The following is a 27,177-nucleotide window of genomic DNA, read 5'->3' as shown; positions in this document are numbered from 1 at the left end:
ACAATCTACTGAAGACTAGGAAAAAGTTTTGGATGTGCCTTTCACACACACACACCTGCAGGCACACAGATCAGTTGGGTCAGTGGTCACTAACAGAGGCATGATTAAACAGCAGCCATCAAACCGAAGCAGCACCAGGGCTTTTATCAGTGAGGACAGAGTCTGGGAGTCTTTCCTAAACAAATATCAGCCAATGAAGGTCACCCTCACATCTGTTAAAATCACAACCAAACTACAGACAAAGCAAGGAGAGAAGAAAAGTGACCTCATGCTGCATCAAAGTGTGGGCACGGGGCGACACAACAGGCTGGATGAAGACGTCCCTCTGTTATGTCATTGTAGCAGAAGAAGAGTTATTTCACTGTGTCTGCTATCACACTGGGAACATTGTGTTGCACACTCGGTTCATCAGTTTGTTTCATGTCAGACAGCCAGGTTTCTAGTTTAATTTGTGGAACAAAAGTGTGCCTGAACAGACAGCTTTACAATCTGAAAATGTTTAAAAACATTACTATTGTGCCAAAGTGTTTTTCAGATTTTCAGAATTGCATGAACACAATAAATGTTTACATTAGCTTGAATCTGAAAAGTCAAAGGGGTATGAGTAGGTCTTGGAGATATTTTCGATTCCTTCTCGGTGCATTTGTTACAAACTTAATATCTAACACTGTATGATTTGTCTTTTCTCGAGGACATGGCATTCTTCTGTTTTTCTCCTCATCAAGTCAGGTGAAATGCCATGAATCTTGTGGAGGAAGAACAGATTGATATCTCACTATGACAGCCTACGAATGACTTATGTTTTAGATATTTTTTGCCCCAATTGAGAAAATCCATAACAGCTGCTGCTGGTTTTCTTTTTTTACTTTTTCTCCCACTCCTTTCCTGCTGCTGACCTTTTCACTAACACGCACATTTCTTGTTTTACAGACACACAAAACAATTTATGAAATGGAATGCAAACCGGACATTTTCAGCCTTTTTGGTTGGTTACACACTAAAAGCTGGAACATGCTGTGTGATATTTTTTTTTATGTGGCCCCTTGAGGCTTCAAAGAAGTCCGATCACCCCATCCACCTCCTCCTTCCCTCCACTTTCTACACCTTGTCTCGGTGTCAATCTGTTCTGATGATTCTCAATTCCAACATGGGTCAGGCCAGACTATTTGACATTTAAGTGACAATTGTTCCCTGACCTTTCAAAAAAATCTGCCCCCATGTTTGGCCCCGCCCACTGGCGCAAGATCAGAAGCTCTGTGACCGACTGAGAGTGTCACCAGGCTGAACGCTCACACAGCTGTCCGTTTTGGAAACACCATAAAAAGGAAACGTGATGTGCCAGAGACGGGGGGGGTGGGGGGGGACGGGAGTCCAGCTCATGATGTTCTGCGAGGGTGCACTTAGAGATCTACAAGGCAACATCTGAGTTCACACAAGGCAGTAGACAGAGCATGTAGCAGCAAAGGTTGTGTAGGAATATCTGATTTAATGAACATCCACAATAGCTGGTGTTGAAAATAACTTTTCCACTCTCACACACCCTCCTGTGTTCTGAGCTGCTCATACCTAGGAAGGAGATGCAGACTTTACAGAAGGTGTTGAACTGGAACTTGTTGGCGGCTTCCAGCAGCGTCTTTGCGTTGGCCGAGTCGATGACCAGCGATCCCGTGTAAACGAACTCGAGCAGCAGCTCCAGAACATCTGCACTGATGTTGCTCATGTTCAACTCCAGCACCTCCCTGCTTCTCGTCTCCCCTGAAGACCTGACAAATCAATCACCAATCAGAAAAGAGACATATTAGGGATGATCAAAAAAAAAAGAACAAGGAAAAAAAAAAAAAAACAGAAAGGAGAAGAGGGACACAGATACAACATCAACACCTAAGACACAACTTGGCAAGTAGCAAAGTGTGGAGAAAAGAAGTGAATCAATACATGAGAAGAACTTAAAGTGAAGAAGGGACCAAAACAACAACAACTTTGGATGGTTTCTACTTTTCATTGACGCAAGCACTTTTGTTACTATGTTGCTGCATCTGGGAAAAAAGAAATGTCTTCTCTGAACAAAGACAAGGCAAAAGAAGCATTATTGCTTTTCTTCATGCTATTCACATGTTTGCTTTCATGTATGCATAGTTTGAGAGGTGGACATGCATACATGGCAGGGTACATATGAGATAACAGACAGAAAACAGAGAGAAGGAAAGAGAACGGTTCAAACACTGACATAAGACAGAATGTAAAAGACGCTGGATAAAGCATGTTGTGCTGGGGGTGATCTCGCTGTTTGTTAGTCTGTTGGATATCAGAGCAGAGGATCCACTCAGACTGGTGTGGTGTAAGAAGTGCCTGTATGAGCAAATTAAACTGAATATGATCCCTTCCAGAGCCTGAGATGTACATGGGGAGTGGGGGGGGGGGTCTGTTTTCAGATCAGGGTCACGTTGTGACTTCAGAGGATCAAATGATAGAGATTAGTTCTCCTGCAGGACCCCCGGGGAGGTTTGAGAGAGTTAAATAACAGCTCACCATCCGTGTTCAATGTCCCATGTGAAACAATAATCCACTCAGGGGCAAAATAAATGGAATCAAAGCTCTGCAGAACGCTCGTCCCCACTACTATGTCTCTCTCTGCTGACTCAATATGAAAATCAGCCTCCATTAAGATGGATGGAGGCTGTTTGATTCTGTCACCTAAGTTAGCACAAACATCTGCCTGCGAGTGTGTCAGAGTGTGTGTGCGAGGGTGTGTTTTCCTTGTGCGTTGGAAACAGTTAGTCGGATATGAAGTCATGACAAACAGTCAGCATTTAGGGCAACACAGACAGCGAAAGAAACCAGCTGAGACAGGTGGATGAAACGGTAAGAGTGACGACAAGAGAAAGGGGGGAAGGATGAGGAGGAAGCAAAAAGGAAGGGAGGCAGGGTGAGACGGTCCTTCCACAGAGAACCAGCAGCCATCCTTTCCGAGGGAGGGGTTGGGTTGTTCCATGACTGTGATTTAATACCCCCTCCCCCCCCCCCCCCCCCCCCTCCCTTCCTCCCCACCAGACAAAAAAATCCACCATCACACCTAAACAGAACCTTCGTACCCGCTGCAATACTCATCAGCAGCCTGTAGTGTATGAACTGAGACATTAGTCGTCATTTTCAAGCACACTCTGGAGGTTAGAGGGGAGAAGGACATCTAAAAAATAAAAATAAGGAAAATGGTATTTATCTCTGGATGGACTTTAGCTGGAAAAACCAAGAAAGTTACTCTTTTAATCTCCTGCAAAGCAAAAAGTCACAAAGTGTTATGGAGAGTAGTAAGACAGAAAAATGGAAGGGGAGTGTTGCTCAGGGTTAAAGTGATTAAGGAGAATCAATTGGGGGTGGGGGGGGGAAGAGCGAAAATAAAAGAAGAGCATGCTCATCAACCAGCTATATCAGTGCACTAAGAAGAAGAGGCAGTTTGTTTTGTTTAAGCCCTTGAGCTATGGAATGATATTTTATGTTATCCTCTAGCTTCTTAAGTGTCCTGTGTCTGATTGTAGATTTTGAGTTAAAATAGTGAGAGAAGGAGTCAGCGAGCACAGGAGGGACAGAGGAGGAAAAAGAGGAAGGCGGCGGGGGGGGACATGTTTGCGAAAAATGCATAGCTTATTCAAGAGAAAGTCTTAAAGTCTTAATCTGCAGACTGTCAGAATGGTGGGGGATGATGCACACACACACACACACACACACACACACACACACACACACACACACACACACACACACACACACACACACACACACACACACACACACACACACACACACACACACACACACACACACACACACACACACACACACACACACGTGCGCACTTCCTCACACATCCTTTAACCTTATCAAAGCAAGCACATTTAGCTTGATCTTAAAATAGCATCTATAAAGTGGAAGTACTCAAACTACAGAGATACGTATGCTAATATTGAAGATCGATCAAATGCAAAGCCTGCACAGTCTGGACTAAAAGTTGCAATGACCGTCAGTACGTTTATATGCACATTAAGTTGAGCAAAGGTTACAGCTCGATAAGGCCATTTCATTGGTTCTGTCCTTGTACCAGTATACAAGCACCGGGGGAGAATTGATTAATTGACAGAGGCATGTCCACCTCTGTTACAGTAAGTGCCGATACCTCGCCTTTGACTGAATATTATTGATTTTTTTCTTCCAGGCTGACCTTGCAAACAAAGTAGCTTTAATTGTGATTAAATAATTAACAAGAATTTGCTGTTAAAAAAAATCAGACATTGTGGCAGCAGCAGCATGAGGATGAGCTTGACGAAATTCATTCGCTCCTCTGGGGCTTTACTTCAGGCCATGTCTCTACACATAAATGATCTGACTTTGTGGTGAAGAAGAGGCCCAGATGAGTCATCTGATGGACAGGTTGACCAGCATGGGGGCTTCAGTTCCCTCCAAAGTCACTTCAGTGTCTCAGGCAGCTGCTTTGCTATTGTCAAGGTCAAAGGAGGACGCCGAGTCTGGTTTTTATTCAGAGTGGAGCTGTCATGGAGATGAATTGTCTGAGACTCTGTGGCTCCTCTACCTCTGCTCTCTCTCTGCTCTTCATCACTTTGTTCATATTCAGGAGGAACAGGAGTATCAGTGTGAGTCTAGCAGCTGATGAGCAACTCTCTGCTCTCTGGTGAGCTTCACAGTGGAGGCAGCATGGCTGCAGGGCTAAAGTGACAGACTTTCCTGAGGCATCACGGCTACAGCTAGTGACTGTGTGTGTCTTTTTGTTTGTCATTGTCTTTTCATACTCAATACCTCATCATGCAAATGAAAACAAACAAACGCTCTCACACCCACAGACATAAAATAACCAAGACAGCAAAGCAGCTTTAGGTCCAGGGGACGCTCAATCAAGCTGAAAACACCTGCAAGGATTTGAAGTGAGGATGACGACACATAGCGTTCCGTCTTCAGAAAATAAGGTGGATAAAAAAAGAGGCGTAATTGTGCCGTAAGACTTTAGAAACTCATAGAAACATGTGTGCATGAGAGACACTTAAAGGCCGACACACATACATGTGCAGGCAAACAAGCACCCAGTAGAATATTAGGGCTACGAAGACCAAAAAAAAAAAAGAGTATGAAAGGCAGAATACCGAGGGAATACTTAGATTAAAATCAAAGAAAAACATCAGTAAAGGGTGGTGTTAACATGTGAAAGCTACGTTTCAGGAAACTGTCTTAGATGCTCTTTTTTTTGTGGCTACTTTAGGACTCTGAAACGTCGTTTTTATTACACTGACGGGGTTTATTAGCATATGAAAAGGGCTGGTGTGTTGCAAAAAACTCTGTACCCACAGAAGACAGTCTGACTTTGGTGAATTATCGCCTATAGTTTAAAATGTATGATTCTTTTGTTTTGGTCCTTTGTCCAGTTTTAAATCATCCCCAGTCATGGAACACTTTCTCTGCTCATTAAAATGGAAATGTGTTTAAATTGCCCTACATGGGGAGGAAAGGTAATGACGAGGTTTGACCTTTATTCTCCACTTTCAGATACATTCATTTAAGTGGGAAGAGGAAGGAATGGCTGCTGGCCCTGTGATAGGAACCAAAGTCTTCACACACCTGCAAGAGAGAGAGAGAGAGAGAGAGAGAGAGAGGGGAAGGGGAAAAAAGCGACACAAATGCGCCCTATGAAAAGAACAGATTGGATCAAGAGCTGGTGTGAGGGGGGGGGGGGGGGGGAGAGAAGGCAAACCTTTTCACCAGGTCCTTGAAATACAAGCTGCAGGAAGCTAGAACATTTTGGTGGACTTCAAACTCTTTGCCTTCAACTATTATTTTCAGGTCTGTAAACTCTTTCGCTCTGCGCTGCTGGTTCAACTCCTTCAACATCTCTGTGGAACAAGAAAAAAGAAACAGACAACGCAGAAAGAGGGTTTAGAATTATTTTCCTGTACAAACATGAGAAACAGTAGCATGACAGCAAGAAATAGAAGAAAATGTTGAAAAGTTCAGATTTGTGGGACACAATATGATCTGATAGAGGAGAAGTGATATGTGCAGATTTAATCAAATGTTTTAAAACATGCAAAATGCAACGACTAGAAATGGGATCAAAAGGTATCATTATTATGGAAATACATTTGAATAAGTGTATTTGACCTCTGTTACCGTTCACTGCTGAGCTACAACTCCACAAGAGAAGCTGAATGAGATTTAAAAGCGTCTGGAAGATGTGAGCTGAAAACAGAGACTCTGTCGATGCATTATTTATAACAATAAAAAATGTTGGCTTCTCACAAGCGACCTACTCGTCAAAGAGATGACCTTCAAATGTTGCTCAATCAGAAAACAATCGCTTTTGCCTGAACCCCCGATACCCGCTTCCTTTCCCTCAATCGCTTACAGAAAATGACAATCCCCCCCCACCCCCCACCGACCCACCCAGCATTGTCCTTCTTTCTTTCTTTCTTTCTTTCTAGAGAGAGAAAAAAACACAATCGCCAAACACTGTTCTCCTGAAGACCTCGGTACAAGATGAGTAGTATAACGTAGCAGCACCGTGTTAAGCTAAGCTTTAGTGTGGGGTCGGAGGTTCTTGTTTCTCTGCGTCTTAATGAGGCATCATGAGGGGAGGCTGACAGGAAATATCAGCGGGAGATGAGCAACTTGTTCCACTAAAGAGAACGCACAATAATGCAGATGGTTACAGAGGGAGCCAAGCTTCTTTACTGTCGTCTGAGAATGAACAGATTTTATTGAGGCTGCAGGCTGCAGAGTAAACAAATACTTGGCACAGAGCAAAAGTCTGCGTTAAAGGCACATATTTCTTGCTGGAGAAAGATAACAAAGAGATACACGATGATTTAGATAAATAAGGTGGAAAATCCTCTAATAGTCAGCAATAAGTGCTCTACTCATCCATCTATTCATTAAACACCAGAAACTGATCAGACTAGTGATTGTAGTGACAACACCCGTTGGTGCTGAAATAAAGGAGATCATCAAAGAGGTGTGAGTTTACGTCAGACTTAAATCAGATGTTTGATTAACCCAGAATGACACACGGCCCTCCATTTTGCTGAAACATGCTCTCATTTAGCGCCTCCGTTCTCCTGACTGACACTGGGAGCTCAGCTCTGAATTCATTCAGCAGATGAAATTAAACAGAAAAAAGACTCATGACAAAAGAGGTGCAACTCAGAGGCTCACTTTGATGAAAGTCTTTTAAATGAGAGCTGCATCCTTCAGAGTTTTTGTATCAAAGAATGAATGAGCAGAGAGAAAATGACCTGGTTATTAAACATGCTGAATACAGAAGAGGAGAAAAACAAAATAATAGATCCAGTTTTTGACAACATGTCTGATTTATTTAGACTAGATACACAGCAGCATGAGTTAGAGTGAGATGTACGTACACATGCAAACACAAAGGCTGGTGTTTCTCTCTCATCAATCTTTTGCTCTCTCCACCTTCCTCTTCACCTTCACCTGCCTGTCTGTCGGCCAGTTATCTGATGTGTGAGCACGAACTGTGAATAGTGAACACACAGTGAGTAAGTTTGAGTGTGCATTAGTGAATCTCCACAGACCGATATGGCTCTCACCTCCAATCAGCCGCAGTGCGTACCACCCTTTTGACCCAAGAATAGAGAAAGTGAGAGGAGGAGACAGAGAACTCGGCCTGTCAGCAAACAATGGCCGCCTCCCTCTGAGCCGTGCAGACACATCTAAATGCCTGATGGAAAAGATAACTATGGCCCCCTGGAACACCTCAACGACACCCTGGACCATGAAACTGCACATGGCGTCCCCCTTTACCCAACTTCAGCATGGAGTGTTTTGACCACAGCCGAGTTCAATGGGACCACAGCGGCTTTGAAACACCAGACGTCTCAATACTCCTCCAGAAGAATCTCTTGAGGGGAGTCCACACGGATGAAGAAGTAGTACGCTTGTTTTGCACACAGAAACTCTCATGTGGCTAAGGTGCGACAGTTCTTCAGAATATTTTGGTGGACATTGGCTAGAGTAGTTCCCTTTCTCTGATCGCCTCACTATAGTGCTGAGGGCCTGAGCTGGTTCTTCCTGATTGGTCGACAGACCACAGGGCCGACTCTGCAGCTCAGCCTAGTAACTATACTGTAAAACATCTGAGCTCTGGGGCCAATGGGGTCCTTGGTTTTGGTTCCAGTAACCTATCAGAGTGCTATAAGGTGTGGTTAGTCCTCACTGAGTTGTGATTTGCTGCTGCGGAAGGGGCGAGGCCTCACGCCATTAGTTGCATTTTTGAGATCTGTGTTTTTCATGTGCTGATTTGCAGCTCCACCATTTTGTATTCAAGACATTTCTTGATACATAGGTTCTGTATTTTTCCTTGTGCTTCTGCTTCTGCAATGAATTCAAAAGTAAAAAATTGGTCAAATGTCCATTATTAGAAAAAGAAAAAAAATCTAACATACATAAAAAAAGAGAATGTTTCTTTTTAGATTCATGGTAAATAATGTTTAAATCAAGAATTATGGTTACATTTTACAAAATGAGAATAGGTAAGAAAAAAAAGAAGTCATCGAGATGTAGTAGGAGATCATTTTGATTATTTTTCTTTAAAAACATTTTTTTTTATGGTTTTTAGCAGCAGAAAGGAGGCTGACGGCTTCGCTCTGACCTCTTTCTTCTCTGACACGTTTCACAATCAATGCATACCAACACTCAGTATAATAACGCAGGGAAAACCATGCTAGCTGATCAACGCCTCCCTGACACGAGGTTTTCTGAAGCCCGGACAAGGAAGTCACCACAACACGTCTTTACTGATGCAGTGATGCGCCGTTTCTCACGCAGGAAATGACAATAAAATGATACTCCTTTCTTCAAAAGCAAAGGAACGACCTCATATCAGCTATAGAGCTGAGAGAATATACTGAATGCACTGAAGTCAATTTTCAGTTCAAATGTTCTATTTTAAATTCATATTTCAAAAATAAAAGCTTGGTCTATGTTTAATATTAATCTTATAAATGTAGTAACCCAGTTTACATTTTACGTCAAAGATAAATATCAATTCAAAACCTTTACACTATTTTAATAAGATTGTATGTGTTTGTATTTTATTAAATGAGGCCTCCAAGATTTAAATCAGAACAACATGAGGATGATTACTTAACAACAAAGATCAAATAATAATGAATTGTTATCCTTAACAGGCTTGACGTCTGACAGCCACAAAGCCTGAATCAGCTCTGATTCTGATAGACATTTAAACAAACACTTTTTAGAAATCTTCTACTCACTGAGATGTTTTTTTTCAGTAAGAATTGTATTTCTGTTTGCTGCAGTATTTAGGAAGAGGCCATACGATGCTCACTAAGCATTCCATTTAATATGTTCTCACTTAATGAAAATCTGTTTGAATCAGAAGATGGATAATATGTTTTACATTCTGTATGTTTTAAATTCTAATTTTCAAAATAAAGCTCATTGACATTTTCACTGTTCCTGTGGGATCTCGTTATTTCAGACTTCCATTTTTCAGCAGGTTGTTTGAGTAATATCAAAGAAACAAAAAAGGAATGAAAGAAAATACAATCTAATGAATTTGAATTTTAAAATCGCTCTGAATCCAAAAATAGTTGAGAATGAATAACGTATTGCTGCTTAAGAGTGACTCAAGAAATGCTTTATAAGATAGCTTGCTATTTAATTTTTCTTCATGAAAAAATAAAGGTTTCACAGTTTGTTCTTTTGTGGTCACTGGATCGAACTAAACATTCATTCAAAAAGCATCAGAAAACAACAAAAACATTTGGTATCAAATATGTGACATTATATCAGTTTTACAAACATCTGGAAATGTGGGGAATGTTTTTACTAAATTCAAATAAATTATTATTTATTATAAATATTAGAACAGTATGGGTATATTTTCTTTTACCTTACTTCTTATTTATTTTGACTTCTCCAGTCTTTTTAACTGTAAGAATTTAAAATAAATTAACATTTATATTAATCACCTAGGTAATGTTTAGATTCTAACTGTTTCTCGAGTGCTCTTGTAAGTATTTATATATATATATTTGTTTGATCAAATCAACTCTTCTGGGACAGCTGATAGTCTAGTAGTTAAGTTGAGCGCCCCATGTACAGAAGCTGTGGGTTTGAATCTGACCTTGGCCCTTTGCTGCATGTCATCCTCCACTCTCTCCTCCCAACATTTCCTGTTTCTCTTCAGATGTTTCATCTAATAAAGGCCCAAAAATGTATCTTTAAAAAATAATCTACTCTTCTTAATGAATTAATGTTTGTTCAAGACAAGAGAGAATAACTCATCAGATACAAATGTCCATGAAGAAATAAAGAAAGGAAAATTAAACACAATTTGAAATTTTGTTTAAAAATACATTGCAAAATAATTTTTAGAATCTGAGAAAGAAAAGCAAAACAACAGATCACTGTAAAATAACTCTGATGTGATTTATGTCCTTTTTATTTGCTCAAAGGAATTTCCAAGGAAAAAACTTACATATTTAGATGTCACCAAGTCAAGCCTGGATTTCCGGAAAGGGAAATCCAGCCTCTGAGAAGTCTGTGAAGCACCTCTAACAATCACAGCCTCGTTCATTTCTGCAGACGTCTCAACAGCCTGAGCAGGCCCTCAGAAAATCAGCTCATTGAGGCACCAGAACTCCTCGAGGCCTCCTCCAGACTCTCCTGATTTCTGTCTGAAAGGCGGCAGTAGCTCCATACAGCCTCGTAGAATAGTCCATGATGAGGACGCTTTATATATTCCCCCTGCACCAATCTGCCGAGTGGAGCTGCACGAGCCTCACTGCGCTGTCAACCAGCCTGGACTGAGCCGGGGGAGTAACCGAGGGACACACAGAGAGAGAGAGAGGCATCATCTGGGCCTTTGTTGCCTTCTCCAATCAGCATGTGAGAAAAGACCTGGAGGAGCAGAGAGCTCAGCTCTGCTCTGCCCTTTCTGCACTCTGGACAACAATTTGGCACTAGCAGAACAGAGTTGAGGCAAATACAAGAGCGTACTCAGAGGTTAGAAACACAAACAAATAGAGGCCTGTGAGCATCTGATGACCTGCTGCAACAGTGTGACAGGATGTCATATTAAGTTCTATTGTTATTTGTTCTTTTAGTGAGTTAAATAAAGAGGAGACAGTCTATTGCTGGTCCAGGCTGGTGCAGTGGCATCTTCATTAACAAGACTTTAGTGCTGCAGTCATGACATCACAGCTCACAGCTCATCTCCTCCATGGCGGATGCAGATATTTTAACCTCAGTCTATAATTACATGAGCATTTACAGTTGCAGAGACACTGCTCCTTAAGCTAACACCATTTAGAGAGGAAGAGGAATTTTTGTTTCAAGGGTTGCCATAGAAACACTGCTTTTAGCCTCGTTCTGTTCATGCTACCTTCATTTATAGCTTGTCTGTTTAAGTATTAGATTCTTAAAAAACATGGCAGAGATTTCAAATAATGGTTGTATCAATAACCAGTTTTCTGAAAGCAGAAACTCTTTCAGGAACTTTCGTCTTTGTACAGAATCTTTGTGCCTGCAGTGTTGTGATATTTGTACTGCTGTGGTCTGTGCCAGTAAAAAGATCAACATAATCACAGTTTCTGCATGGACGACTACGATAATAGCAACATTAAGCTACAGGAATATAAACATGTTAGCTTATTACAGTGTAACTGTTTACATTTCCAGGACTGATCTCATTTATCCTTTTAACATTTTTGGTAATTAATAAATTACAAAAATCAATAATGTATCAAAGTCAAATGAAATGACAGAATGTTGCTGGATAAAATATCTGAGTTAAACTTTGAGTTAAAGGTGACATGTTTTTTGAAGCAATTATAGACTTGTTTTCATAATATTCCTCTCTCCACTTCACCCAGTAAATCATAAAAACAAATAAAAATAAACTGTGATAATCTATTTTCTCTCCTTACAATCCATGAGAGTGAGTCTAACCTGCGGCAGATGCACCACAGGACAGATTCTTCTACAGGAATAACTGGGACAGAACTTCTGTTCTCATTATTCTGGGTCAGGCGTTTCAAACTAAAAATAAAGAAATCCAATTCCTGATTCCCGTTTAATTCAAACTTTCCAGGAGTACAAAATACTTTTTTTTTTACAGCATCACATTTTTCTACCACCTTTACGGCCGCTTGATGTTAATGTTAGAGTTTTATGTGTGCACACATTCAATCACAAATCAGTCTGCCAGTCTGATGGTGTCAGCAACAAGGACATCAAATGTTATTTACAAGCTCATCCCAGCACACTAACTGAAGAGTGTGGGAGTGGTGGACAACTGAGAAGAGATAAAGACACATCAATAGTTCATCATAATAATCTTAGTTTAATTAACATGATAGAAGGAAACTTTGCACTTCAGCCACTCCACAAATGGAGGTACAAAAATACGTACAAAATATATAATTTAATAAAGGTGCTAAGGACTAACGTTTGGACATCTACCTCAGAGTCAGACAGTACAGGTAGAGATCTGAAACAGTTAAATACACTCCACAATGAATCATCACTCACTGGTTAATGAAAGTGGGAAGGAAACTAATGATCATGATCTGATGATAAGTAGTAGCTGCTTTTTCTTTTAAATAAATTGACACCAATATTCTACAATTCTACAATTCACTTAGCAGACGCTTTTATCCAAAGCGACGTACATCAGAGAGTAAGTACAACACAAGCAAGGATCTAGAAAAAAAATGGAACAATGTCAGTAAGAACAAACGATCAGCTTTGAGTCTGATTGGACACACAGGTGCTGACAGGCATTGCACAGAGGCAAAGCGATATCTGACTCAGATATTCTGTGGAGATGAACGCTCTGATTGGTGTACTGACAACCAATTGCAATGCTGCCAAATGAAATCCAATCAAACGACAGTATACACAGGAGTAGCTGACATAAAGAGGTGAACCACAATTTGTATTGGGTTGCTTACTAAATATCTATTCGAGCAACTATAACCCTTCTGAAATGTTAAAGTAGCCAAAGGACAGCAGACAAACTGTTCCATAGCAACAGCCTCTGATTGGACAGCAATTATTTCAAACACACATAATATTATTTGATTTCTTATAAAATGTGTTTAGATAAACTTGATAGCCACACTGACTTAACATCTTTAAATTAATTATACTTACTCTGAAATGACTTCAGATTGAGATTCAGTGCATCCAGTTGAAGTTCACCAGCTCTAATTTAAAGAGTGGACTGAGCCTCTTCACAGATTTTTCACAAACTTTCTGCTGAGGCATTATGCACCGCATCATTGTCAAACTCTGCTCTGGGTTCAATAATTCATCTACCTCCCAACAGATGACATTGTCATTGTGCAGAAACACAAGACCACTGATGCAGGGAGACACACGCAGCCATGCATATGCAGGAGCCAAACACTAGCAACTTCTCCTGCAAATACAAGCACTCACACACAACTTTAGGCAAGACAATGTCGAGGGAGAATAATCCTGATTAGATGTTGTGTTTATGAGAAGTGGCAGCTATTTGTAGATATTGTACTATGAGCTTGAAGGGGATTTGATCTGAGTTTTGATGAGAACTGAGTGGCATCACATCTCAGTCCTCCTGGTTCATTAAAAAGGCTAAGTCACTATTTTATAGTAATTGCTGGAAGGCTACAGAATAATAAACCCCAGCGGATAAACAAGGCCATTCAAATGGAAATAATCATCTTGTCACAGAGCCTGTGTAAAATAATGATGCCCCCTTTCAGAGAAAGTAGACACAAACTGTGTTTTCATTGTACTTTAACTTACTGCTTTCGGTCTCTCAGCTTTCTCTGGATTACTTCAGCACTTACTGAAATCAAGGTCTGACTTTATGCCACAACATCACGACTACAACAAATATCAAACTTGTCCCCAGGCTCTCACTCAGGTCAACCTGTACACTCAGCTGAAAACTCAGACTTTGGATGATGAAATGCCAGACTGGCTCTTGTATGACCCGAGGCAGAGAGAGTAAACCTTCACATGATGTCTCTTAGAAAAACTCTCAACACCAGTACTTCTTAAAGTGTGGGCACAGAAACATTACTGGAGGGGCGTGTTTGGCCTAGGTGCCATCATCATCATCATCAATAATATTGAGACCATCACCATTAACTTAGTAGGTATTCATGAAAGAGCTGGGTCTTTAGCTTTTTCTTAAAGGTGCAGATGGACTCAGCAGATCGAATGGAGTTTAAGTATCCATATTTTATTTTATATGTTAAGCACATCTTTGAAAATGCCCGTTAAAGAATGGCCGTGATTTTTTAAAAACATTTCTGTAGAGCAAATATGCCTGAGCTCTATCAAGTGCAATCTCCTTCTGAGTACTAATCAAATGTATTAGGTGATTTTCTCCTCGGCTGCCTCCAGTTGAAGCCTGGAAACAACAGCATCAGCTGTGCCAAACCTCCTCACCCTCACACTTCTTCAAATTGTAAGCACTCTGTAAGCACCAAATGTGTGTTTACAGCAGTCACAGAAAGGTTCTTGGGTTGGCTTGTATCTCTGAGATGAGCTCCCAGAGCCTCAGGTGGACTTAGACCAGTAATCTTTGAATTTCATCATTTTTCTTTATTTCATTCCTCCTCTTCTCCTCTCTCCCTCTCTCTCCCTCTCTCCCTCTTCTTCAGGGAGAGAAAACTATCGATTACACAACTGAAATGCTCAACAAACTTACAGTGCTTGCTTACAGCTTTTAAGCGTCCTTGTAAAGATGTAAGTTTAATTCTGTAATACAGTACTTCGTTTTATCCTGGACCTCAGCAAACTGAATTAAAAGTAATCAAACTAATGTCTTGTCCGGTCGATAGTATTTATTTGATGGCTTGTATGCATTTGAAAAATTCAAGGAGCGTGTGAGACTTTCCACTCAGAAGTGAGCACGCCATGAACTAGTGTTGTAGTCAAGACCACACTAACCGAGACCAAGACTTACCCAAGACCAGAGTGCTCCGAGACAAGACCAAGACATTTAGTGATCGAAACCGAGTCAAGACCAAGACCATAAATCTCACAAAAGAAATCATTATCTTGTGTGCAGCTGGCGTGTCACTGTCTTAGACCGTAGCTCCGGGAAGGATGCGGCCATAACCGGGGATACAATTCAAAACACAAGTGAATTGAAGTCATTTGTTATTTTTGTTAGAAAGGGGCTTTTTCTGTCTAATCACAGAAATGACATGAGAAAGAAGCCTATAAGTGAAAGTCTTGACTGGTCTTGATACTAAAAACCAAGAGTCCACCCAGTCTGAGGCCGAGACAAGACCGAGTAAAAATGCTTTCAATTCCGAGACTCGTTTTGGTCTCGTTGATGCATCTGCTGAGGTGTTGCAGCACATCTGCTGCTGTTTACTGGATACTGACTTCTCTCTCTGTTTCAATTACACTTCTCATTAGAGAGAAACATCCACTATTGACTGGCTTCCTGCTATCATCTGCTGTGTTCACACTCGGCCTCATTAATAATGCATTGCTGCCTATTCCATGACTGATGTGAGAAGTAACACATTAACATTTGACTCGTGGGGAGTAATGGGTCGTATCAGAAAGCCTCTGACACAAGGCGTCTGAGAGTCAGGGTCATTTAAGGACTTACTTCCTTCATATACTTCTGTCAACGTTAAGATTTTCCCAATAAGACTATTGTACTTTTACAAATGTAAGAATATAAATGCAGGACTTTGATATGTAATGACGTTTTATAGTGTTAAATGAACGCCACTTTCATTTGTTTCATCCATAATCATGTTCTGTATGTATGTGTGGGGTAATCTCACCAAAAGCCAAAAGCCCCCCACCCCACACTCTCTGCACTTGACTGACCTAAGACTCAGTGGGAAACTTTGCTGCGTATAAATCTAACAAAGGCTTGGCGAAAAGGTTTGAAGGTGTTGATAACATACTGAAACAAAAGAAGAGGTGAGAAAATAAAGAGGGAAACCCAGAGGTGGTAAGTGAGTGTGGGTAGCAGGTGGATGTTAGCATGGTGTGTGTGTGTGTGTGTGGGGGGGGGGGAGTGAAAGAAACGGACACAAAATTGCATTGAGGAGGACAGGATGAGCGAGGAGGGAGGAGAGTATAGGTGGAGGAGAGTATAGAGGAAGGAGGGAGGCGTGGACACGGTGCCTTCTCTAGCGTGGCAGGGAGCCCGGCAGCTTCTCCTCGGCTTCACTGTGTCTGTGATTACGCACGCAAGGGGCTGAGGCTGTCAGGCTCCCTGTCATGCCACCGTGCCGACTCCGAGCTTTATCTGAAAAATCCTGGTGATTAATGAAGCCGGCGAGGCGTTCTGTATGAGGTGGACGAGGAATCATCAATCTTAATGAGCTATCCTCCGTCCCTATATCAACTTTGGGGGGGGATGTAATGCACTGAGCTGCTGGAGAGGCTCCGCTCCTTTAAAATATGATAACGAGGGGGAGAAAGAAGGAGAGCGGGCAGCTTTCCTCCTCAGATTTAAGACATGTCTGCTGACTGGTGATGTAACTGTAGTGGGAACTACAGAGACCATCGTCCCCAGGCACCCCCATCCTCCTTTGCGCTCGGCTCGCTGCCTCAGTACAGCAAAAATGGCAGACCATGGCGTTATTTGAGGGTGACCATTCTGAAACTGTCGATGCTCCACTGATTGTGTGGAAGCACTTCGGTTTACCTGAATCAACTAATGAGAAAGGAGAAGGTGTTGAACAAACAAAAAAACTATATGCAGACACTGCCAGAACCTACACGTCGGGGAATACGACTAATATGAGAAGCCTTTTGGCAAATCATCACCCCGAAAAAGATTTGAGAAGATGCCAGGGAAAACGCCCAGTCATGAAGTGTAACGCCCAAATTACAACAACGGGTATTAATTAAATATTTCTGATTCTGATTCACTTTTAGAATGAAGTTCAGCTACGTCTGCACACTCTCTGCTGTTTGAAAAAGAGATGTTTGAGTCTCAATTATTAAAATGTAGCTCCCAAATGGACTCATGTGCCAAGGTTACCAATAAGCTCTGCTACCGTGTGTTTTCGTTTGAGAAAGTTAGCTGCACATTGTGAGTCCACATTGAATACATTTCAACCTCATTAATTATTTGCAACATCCCCAGCACTTGTGAATTTCATTTTGGCTTCAACAAGAGCTACCTAGAGCTAAAAATAGAGATAGTGAAATAACACTCGAAAACTCTGTTTACAGTACACTCAATCCATGCACTTGAGTACGTTTCGTCCTTGCGTGCATAAAGTACATGCATCTCTGCCGGTATGAAGGCGTGTGAGAGAGAAGACAAACGGACCAGTGAATGACATTGAGGTTGGAAGGAAGCGTTAAAATGAATGTTTTACATGACAAGAGAGTCGAGGAGCGGCTTCACATTCTCAGTGCGGCAGCAGGTTGCCCCACAGATCTCACTGTGACCCTTCTATCTAACCAAAGCTAGAGCACATGCAGAGACTGCTATTCATCTTCTCCCTTTTAAACACAACACAGCTACCAACAGTCCTCTATATATATGAATATATAAATAATTGGAGTGGCTGCTTGAGTTTACACCAGTAACCTTTATAAAACAAACAAATGTGGAAATAATTATTTCCATTTAAGATGTGTTCAGCAGTGTTCTGCAGGCTGCTTAAGATGTGCTCGGTAACGTTTGCAGTGAGCTGGCCTGTCCCTAATGAGCTCAGGACGAGCTTCTCCTGGCTGATATTCATCAAGACAGACATCGATTATAATGACTCGCTCAATAGACACACTCTGCTCTCTGCTCTCTGCATCTCTCTCTCCCTCTCTGCGACTCTCTCATGTTTATCCTGTCTTTCTTGCTCTAGCCATGCTGTGTCCTATTATTTGGTTTTTATATTCCTTTTCAAACATCAACTGTTTTCCCCGAGTTTTACAAAAAAGTGCTGACAGCTGTGATTGCTCCAGCTCAGGCCACAGATGTGAAGAGATTACAGTATGTAAGAGTTTGAAAGCTCTCCCAAATTCTGCTTACTTCAGCAAAAAAGGTGACAATAGAAAACTGAGAGGGGAGTGGGACGTGTGAGAGAAATTAACAATTGGTTAGAAGGTTTTAGAGTTTGATTTGTTCACTTTGACAGGCAGCTGTGATGGAAAAAAAAAAAACCTGTTGTGGATGGAGGAAGCAGGAGGTAGAGTAGGCAGTAACTGAAATATGTCAGGAGGTGATGAGGTTAGAGCTGCCATCAAGCTGCTCCGTGTGAATCTTCACACAAACAAACACCACACTATATAATGAAAACAGAAACACAGACAGAGCCCTAGACAGACACACACCCACGCAGAGAGGAGCACACAGTTGTTGGTGCAGAGTGAAGACAAATTGCTCCCTTTGAAGGCAAAACAAATCAAACACAGAGTGTGATTTTTGTCACTGTGCTGTTTGGCTTCAATGCTGACATCTGACAAAAACATCCGTGCAGTCACACCCAAGAAGCTGAGCAGGAGTGAAACACACACACACACACACACGCACACACAATAAGTGTGTGCAGCTGGATTAAGGTAAAAGAGCTCTATCAGCTTCTCATAAGTCCAGGCATTTGCCTTAAAAAGCCACAATACCTCATCTGCAAATCAGCACCTGCTAGCATTGATACCAAAGACTCTAGCTTTTTTTAAAGCTAAGAACAGGCTATTCTGTCTAAACTCTTTGTTGTATAATTACTTTTGAAATCCCTTCAGTGTGACATGTGACATGACCAGTCTCTGATTATTTAAAAGACCAAAAGAAAAGTCAGCTAATTCTTGATTAGATTGATTCAACTTGAGAATATTTTGGACGTCTTTCAAGATGCTAATTCACCAACAATCCAATCAAAGTATTCCACTTACTTAAGTGGCACAGTGAGAGTTTGAGCACTTAATTGATTCTCCTTTTGGCTTTCACCCCAGAAGCCCCGACTGGTGTCAGACTGAACGAAGAAGTCATGTGGTGTAACGTTTTTTTTTGTCTGCTGTGAGGGGTTTTAAATGCACTCTTTGGGACAGACTGAACCCTGTGTAGAAGCTGCCTTTATGTGCTGCCATGTTTAATGACAGATGTGTGTGTAACCCAAAAACCTCTGCCCTAGGATTAGATTTTTTTTAGTCTTTTATCCCAACTTTATGTTTAGAGGGCTGCAGAAACTCTGAACTCTGACCTGTAGCTGCTTTCTTATCTCTTCAAAATAAAATATATTTATTTTTCTGTGTGTGAGTAGCATTGAAGAGCTTTACATACATGGGTCTGAATATTAACACTCCCAAATTGTTTCCCTCACTGTATATTACCTTTCTGTGCGTGGACATCTTTAATGGATTACAGCAATCTATTCAAAACAGGAGCAAAGAAGCTTTCATTTGATAAAACTTGAACAAAACTGAAGCTTGTCTCAATATCTATTTCCAATTCTACCTGCAGTCTAATTTCAGTGTTACACAGGCAGCACAAAGCATAATTACTTTTCTGCAACCTTTAAGTTTATTTGCACACATTTTTAATGATCAAAATAATTCAGGAAAGAAAACAATCTGAACTGAAATTAAAAGCTTCATTAATTGTGAAAATTGGTCGGAGGATTGCAAACATCTGTTTCTGGCTCACTGCATCATAAACTCCCCAAGGTTAAACCAAACACCAATTTCTACTTGTAGACTAAGACGTGATTTTCAGCTCTGAAGCACCTTCACAAACACACAGTGATTCAACAAGGATTCAATAGACTGAGAGAGAAAAGTGAGGGCAGAGACTGAAAGCTCACACAACACACTTTTAACCACAGCACAACAGTTACAGACGCTACAGGAGTTTCAGATCAGGCCAACATGTTCTTCCTTCCACCCTACATAAGCAGTATCAGAGAACAGAGGTGGACCCAAAACAACCTCTGAGACCTTGGAGAAGCTTTGAAGTGAATTGGCTCTGGTTGTATTTTAACAACCCCTTGCTTGAGCGTGTGCTCGCTTGTTTACGACTGTTGGCATCTGAAACTGCTCTGGTGCACAGAGAGAAAACAGGAGAGGGGACAGTGTCTTTCATTCCAGCACGAGCTCGCATAAAGAGGGGTCACAAGGAACAGAGAGTTCAGGGTACATTGATTTAATACCTAACAGCTCCCTGGTTTGGATTCACTTCAGAGCCTAGGTTCTCGGCTGAACAGATCTGCTTTGATTCAGCCTTTAAAGGGAGTTGTGAGAGGTTCCATATTTAATGTGAATGAATGTGATTGTAAGAAAACCTAAAAAATCCACTTGTGAGGAGAACATCAGGTGAGCCTATCTGTGCTTACCTTTAGGATGTCCTGGGTCGCTGAACTGGTACTTCCCTATCCCGACTGTCCGCAGCATTTGCAGCCCATTAGTACTGTCATGATTGTCTGCAGCTGAGGGTGGAGCATGTGCTGCTGCTGCTGCTGCTGCTGCCTGTCCATTTGTCAAAGGTAGGGCAGGGGGCTGGATGAGCCTGGGGTGAGATGACAAGTGCCCGTTGCCATTCACGGTGTGATGGTTTGGATGCACCTGGTTGGCACGGGCAGTTAGGATGGACGGTACAACTGTGGGCTGAGCAGAAGGGAAAGGAGACTGACTGGGCATGGTCAGAACCATAGAGGGTGGCTGCTGGGTGGAGTTTGGCGTCAGCTGGAAGTGGGCAGTCATGAGAGGGTGCTGGGGTGGAAAAGGTGTCTGGATGGATGGGGTTACTCCGACGACGGGTGACTGTACGGTCACGTTGTGGCTGAAGGAGGGCGGCTGAGGGAGGGTGTAGGTGTGAGGCAAGAGGCTGGGCTGGCTCACTACTGCGACTGGTGCAGACCAGGTCGGACCTACAGAAGAAGAAAAAAAGACAGAGGAGCAAAAGGAGATAAATCATCTGCATCAAAAGCTTTTACAATATAAAAGAGGTGGTTAAGTTCTAGATGGAATTATTGCATTGGAGACTCAAGCAAGTTCAAAACAAGCCTTGATTGCTGACATAAGATGTTTAAATTAAGACAGAGAATGAAATGAGAAGATAGATTCCAGCTTCCTCTCCACACTACAACTGTCCGTTTTACAACTGTCCTTCTTATCAAACACAAAATACTTGAAGCGATGTACAAACCTCCATCCAATGTCACCATTATACAGACCTACATCCAATTTAAACACTATAAAAAGATTAAGAGATTTATCTTTGCTAAAGTTGAACAAATGCTTTTCTGAATATGAAAGCATACATGCTGCAGCTGACATTATTATTTGTGCAGGAGTCTGTGTTTACTCAGACACTTGGAGCCAACCATTTCTCTACCCTGAGGTATAAGATGCTGAAGCTGTGCTGGTTAAGACAAAGCTCTATTGGGCCCATGTGCCGCCTCCCTCATCTACTCAGCCTCTCATACTCCCTCATCTCTAGCTCTCCCTGCCAGGGTCCAAGCTCCAAAAATAGCTTGCCAGTCTTCCAAGGGGCAAAAAGCCAAATCACAGCGTGCAAAAAGCTACAAAAGAGAAAGAAAAAGCCCACATTATTTGTGTCACTAGATCTGCTGGTATAATAGTCCAGGCAGAGACGGGTGGCAGGGGAGTGAGACAAAAAAGGACAGTGAGAAAAAAAAGGAACAAAAGAATCCTGAGAAGAATCCAGATCTTTTTTTAATCACTTGTCATTGAGCTGTCTGTACCCACTCTGTTATATGTGCTTGTCCTTCACTTTTTCTCTTTTTGCAGAAAAGCCGACTTAAGAGTTCAGTTTGCAGAACGTCTCTTCTCCTGCTGTCAGAGAGGCACGACAAACTATAGATTTCAGGAAAGCAACTGGGGCAGATCACCTGGATCCTTGCTTTTTAAAGCTCTGTGCCCTATTGACTTCTGAACAAATTACATGTGTATTTAATCTGTGTATTGGTACTGGGGTTTGCCCTCAGTTCTGGAAGAGCGTGCATGTAGTCCCACTATATAAAGGTAGTGATAAAACTGATGCGAACAACTATCGACCTATTTTTCCTGTTATGTCTTGCCGATTTCGGGAATCAATAGTTAATAATCAGATTACATTTTTCCTCTTAAACAATCATGTCTTAAATCAGCATCAATCTGAGTACTGGGTACAGAGCTAATCATAGCACTGTCACTGCGATTACCTCTATTAGAAATGACATAATTTCTGATCTTGACAAAAAGAAATATTGTGCTGTGCGGTTCGTAGATTTACCAAAATTATTTGTCATACTGTTGAGCACACTTTGGTCCTTCTGAGGCCAAGTAAGGTTGGTTTTGATTCAGTATCATGGGAGTGGTTCCAGGACTACCTGTCACAGAGACACCAGCGTGTGGTTTTAGATAATAATAGTTCTGTGTTTCTGCCATTGTCAAACGGGTTCCACAAGGTTCAATATGGGGTCCTATTTTATTTACAATTTACGTTAACAATATTACTTTACATTACCATCATTGGTAAAATATTTTGGTAAAAAAATGACTTCCTTGTAAAACCAGTCTCGTAGTCAACATTCAACACGTTCCAGTAAATGGCTGAAACGTGAAGTTCCAGGGGCAAACACCTAATTTGGTAAAACTGCAAGCGTCTCTGCTGCATTCACATGAAACACATTGCAACAGCCCTTCAAACTTCACGACTTGTTCCTGTGGGTCACTTCAAAACTATGATTTTAAACAACTCTGTCTTTAAATTAAACTGTTTTTAATTGTCTTGTTGCCATTATTTACATTTATTGTTTGTGCATATGAACTCTGTTTTGTTGTACTCTCGACATCATCAAAAATGAGAGCATGCCCTCAATGATTCTTGAGATTAAAATAAAGGTTGAATGAATGCATATAGAGTTTATAAGGAATTGATTTCATTGTCATGACAACATTTGAAAAGAGAGTTAAAATTAAACACATATCTGTATTAACATAATATGTATTTAAATATTGTGTCTGCCATCTTGTTTCTCAGAAATAAGAGTTTCAGAAGTGCCACATTCCCTTTTACAAAACTCTACTTGTTTCAAATAATTTGTTTCCATTTGGCTAAGCTCTTAAGCCTGGCATCAAACACAAGTCATTTTTCAAAAGATAAACTTTGGTTGAAACAAAGTTATTTTTCAAAGACAAACTTTCTTGAAAGTACTCAGCAGTGAAGTTTCTGTTGAAAGAAAGTGTTGATTAATTCGGGCACAGTAAGCCGAGAACCTTCTGGAAACACAGTTCAGTGAAGTGTGGACATGAGCTACTTCATTGCAAATGCAAGTCACAGTTTGGAATAACGCATACACGCAAATCAATTTTCAACACTATGCTGGGATTCTGAGTGTCATATGTGCCAGTGTGCTTGGATGGTGGCATCACACTCTCCCAACACTGCACTCTGAGCTGCAGGATGGGGAGTAAGAGGATGGGAGAAGGAAGTGAAGCCTTAAGCCTGATTTATACTTCTCTTTCAAATCGCTGTAGCACGCAATAGATACGCCTACGCAGAAGCCTATATACTGTACATAGCCTGACATGCACCTCCTCAAAAATGTAACTACTTGTCTAAACAACACGAGATAACAAGCCCAATTATGACAAGAAGATAAATATATGTTCTTTGTATCAAGAACTTCTGTGTGTCAATATTCATCTTCTCCAATTCCAACATAATATCCTCGATTTCAGTCACAACGGTTTCCTGTACACACACAGGCAGAGAATGTGGCGGAACCAGAAACTGCTGATAAAACCAATATAGAAATCGTAGTGCCAGCTAGTGTTTGTATGCGAAGAATTGCAGAGCTACGTAAACACTCACAAGAATGCAGTGCTTGCAACAGGGTAGGTCACTATGGCGTAGATTTTGCCGCAGAAGTATGAACAAGGCTTTACACACAATAATCAAAACTCTGGAGCTTATTTTCCAATTCAGCCAGACACTCAATAAACAGTAGGAGACTGTGGACACTCAGCAGGTGGGAGTAGAATCACAAGTCAAAACTAAAAACCCTATAGTAACGGCATCCTTCCATCACAAAATCACAAATATTTCTCCTGGTAACTTTTTAAATATCTATACTGAAACCGCTCCATATGTTCCAGTGTGCTTATTTGTAAAAGATGTATTTTGGGCTTTTTATGCCTTTATTTGAAAGACAGGACAGTGAATAGAGTCTGAAATCAGGGAGAGCGAGAGTGAGGAATGACATGTGGGAAAGGAGCCACGGGGCGGACTCGAACCTAGGCCGCCCACTTTGAGGACAATAGCCTCTGTACACGGGCTGTACGAAACAAAGCAACAGGCCACCAGCGCCCCCAGTGGTGTGAATTATAATTAAGATTTGAGTTGAACAGGAAGCAGCAGGACCTCAAAACGTTGTTTTGAACATGATGTTTTGCTAATAGAGTAGCAGCTGTCTGCAGTCTTGATTTATTGAGCTGGAGTTTCTGCTGGCACAAGCTGGGTGTCAGTATTATTCTTAAATGAGACACGTTTGTGAGGAACAGGAGGCAGAGATCAGCAGAGCAATGGAGGGAAATTAACTGCTGTAGCGCAGAGCCATTCTGGGTGAGTTCATTAAAATGAGGAAAAAAAACTACGACATTGGCTGAACTCCTCAGTGTGCTGCAGAGACAATTTTGCTCTTTTGAAAGGGGCATGAACAGAATGACGTTGATATCGAAATTAGACCTGTTCGAGGTTAGTTTAAGGACTACCAGAGTTTGAAAGATAGGTTTAATTCAGCTCCAGTTAGTGACAAAAACAATAAAGACTAAGTGGGGACTAAATTGCTCGTGAAAGGGGCATTTGGAATGATATACTGGTATTACTTGCTTATTTAAAGTCTTGATGTGTCAGTGTTTCCCCTAGGTTTACAGCGTGGGGGGGGGGGGGGGGGACAAACCGACATGCCGACACGGCGACACAACGACACAAGCACTTGAAGGAATCTTGGTGTTCATGTGTTACTTTTAATGACGGCTGTCCTTTTCTATTGGATAGTGTATCCTTAAATGACTTCTTTCCATGATTTCCGACTCTATCCACTATCTTATCCCTACAATAAAGGCACAAAAAGCTCAATTTTTTTTATTTTTTTTATTTTTTTTACTTGACCTTCGGGGGGTACCAATATAATGGTAGGGGACACACTGTGTGTTAATGACCTTTCTGTAATTTTCTGCATAATTTATCTTATTTATTTAAAGATGCTGTTTGTAGATATTAATTATGCATGGTTGTGTATGTACAGTATGCATGTTGTGAAGGAAAGTATGTATTTTATGTAGGCCAAGTCAGCCAAGACGTCTCATTAGCATTTGATATTAGTTTTACCGGTCAGCGCTGCCTGGAGTGTGTGTTTGAATGTGTGTGTTGTGTACACTGATCTGCTGTGTGCAAGCATAGCGATGATGTAAAATTTACATCACTGTAAACTCGCATCAGGAGGAATACATGAATGTGTCTGTCAGTGTATCCATGTGTGTGTATGTAAATGCTGTGTGTGTGTGTGTGTGCGTGTGTGTGTGTGTGTGTGAGATTCATTACCGCTGGGCTCGTTGTCTCGATGCTGCTTGGCAGGCGGCTCATCTGTATCCCAAGGTGTGAGCTGGTTAATGGGCGTCTGTCCCCACCTCACCCCTGGAGCCAGCAGAAGTCCTGGACTCTGATTTTCCCCAGGAGACACACCTGAGACCTGCAGGGCATGACAAAAAAAAAAAAAAAATGATTACAGATTGGCAAGTGTAAAAACATTCTGAACAAGAGTACAATAAAGAGAGTAAATCAGGGGGTTGGCAACCCGTGGCTCAGGAGCCACATGTGCCTCTTCTGCTTCTCACTTTTTGACATTTTATTTTTCATTTAATAAAGTTGTTTCAAACTTTTTTTTTTTACATAACTATAAAAACATGCAGCCTTTTCATTGAGTAACTTTGATTATTATTGTTTCGGCTGTATGTTGTTCCCTGTGTGTTTACATTTTTTCTCAACTTAAATGTGCGCCATATCCTGCGTCTACGTTGCGGACGAAAGCGTTACATAGTAAAACACTGACTACACATTTAAATCTATCAGTAATGTTGATAGAGTAACACAGTTTCATGACCTTCATTGTAAGATTCAAATATGTTTTGCAGCTCCAACCCTTTTTTTCTTGGGAGGTTGGGAATGTACAATTTTGACCAAAATGATGATCAAGAATATTTGTATCATAATCATGATTGTTTTGAATGTAAGGGACAACTATTAGATAAAACACATTTATCTTGCCACTCATCTATATTACCACACCGGTACCTTACAATTGGCCAAACATGGCCCAGCAGCTTCCCCCCTACGTATATAAAATGTAAGTAATCGGCGTCAATCATGTTTCTTTCATTGTGGGAAGGCCAAAATCCTGTTCGTGATTAATATTCAATGAATTTAGTAGCTTTAGAGGAGATGAGGGCAAAAATGGCTATTTTGAAAGTAAGGGTTGTGACCCCTGGAGTAAAAAAGAAAGAAGCTATTTGCAGGGCTAAGAGAATTGAAAAATATGATTTCAAAATGGAAAATGAAAGCTATGTGACAATGTGTACGTGGAGGTAAAGCCAATGTGACTTTGTTAAACCTTTGCACCACATCTAATATTTTACTCTGCAGGGTGGTATGAAGTGATACCAGGAGAGCCCAGGCTGATGAAAAAAGAGGTCAGGGGGACAAGGTCACCATTGGACCTTTGAGCAATATACTCCTCTCCCTCTTCTCAGTTTGGACACTTTAGTCTAACAAGCCTCGGCCTGCCTCCAAAGATCATAAGTATAGACCTGTTCACCAGGCTCCTCCTGGTTTATCCCTCCATCCCTCAGTTGTTCCATTATCCTCCCTGACCTGAGCTCCCATCATGCATCACAGCAACTGTGTCGACATAACACAACAGGGTGCTGGTTCAATGCAAGAGGATAAAAATACAACTTGGCTAATTCACATTGAATGAACATGCAGATTCACATATTGGATTTATCACATTTCAGGAAGTCAGCGTCCCTGCTTTCTCATGGATGAATCACAGCTTTACAGAGTCGTCAACACTAACACACCTTACATGGTATTTAGTTTGCAATAATAATTTTCTGTTAATTTACTTCTTTTGATCTTTAGATTGCTTCATG

General features: G+C 41.2%; 1 protein-coding gene across 3 annotated transcripts in view; it reads right to left on the bottom strand.

The window, feature by feature from the left end:
* Window positions 1-27,177, bottom strand: part of LOC109989760 (kelch-like protein 29) — a 138,806-nt gene that overhangs the window by 46,439 nt on the left and 65,190 nt on the right. For all 3 annotated transcript variants that reach the window (XM_065963403.1, XM_020641626.3, XM_065963404.1), the window contains 4 exons: window positions 25,571-25,718; window positions 20,355-20,888; window positions 5,756-5,894; window positions 1,567-1,763 (listed from right to left, as the gene is read on the bottom strand). In XM_065963403.1, coding sequence (XP_065819475.1) covers window positions 1,567-1,763; window positions 5,756-5,894; window positions 20,355-20,888; window positions 25,571-25,718 — 1,018 coding nt within the window. The remainder of the gene's footprint in view (window positions 1-1,566; window positions 1,764-5,755; window positions 5,895-20,354; window positions 20,889-25,570; window positions 25,719-27,177) is intronic.

This window comes from Labrus bergylta, chromosome 15, assembly GCF_963930695.1.
Source record: "Labrus bergylta chromosome 15, fLabBer1.1, whole genome shotgun sequence".
In the NCBI taxonomy this organism is placed as follows: Eukaryota; Metazoa; Chordata; class Actinopteri; order Labriformes; family Labridae; genus Labrus; species Labrus bergylta.
The sequence above is the reverse complement of the archived record's forward strand: the minus strand, read 5'-3'. Positions and strand labels throughout refer to the sequence as shown.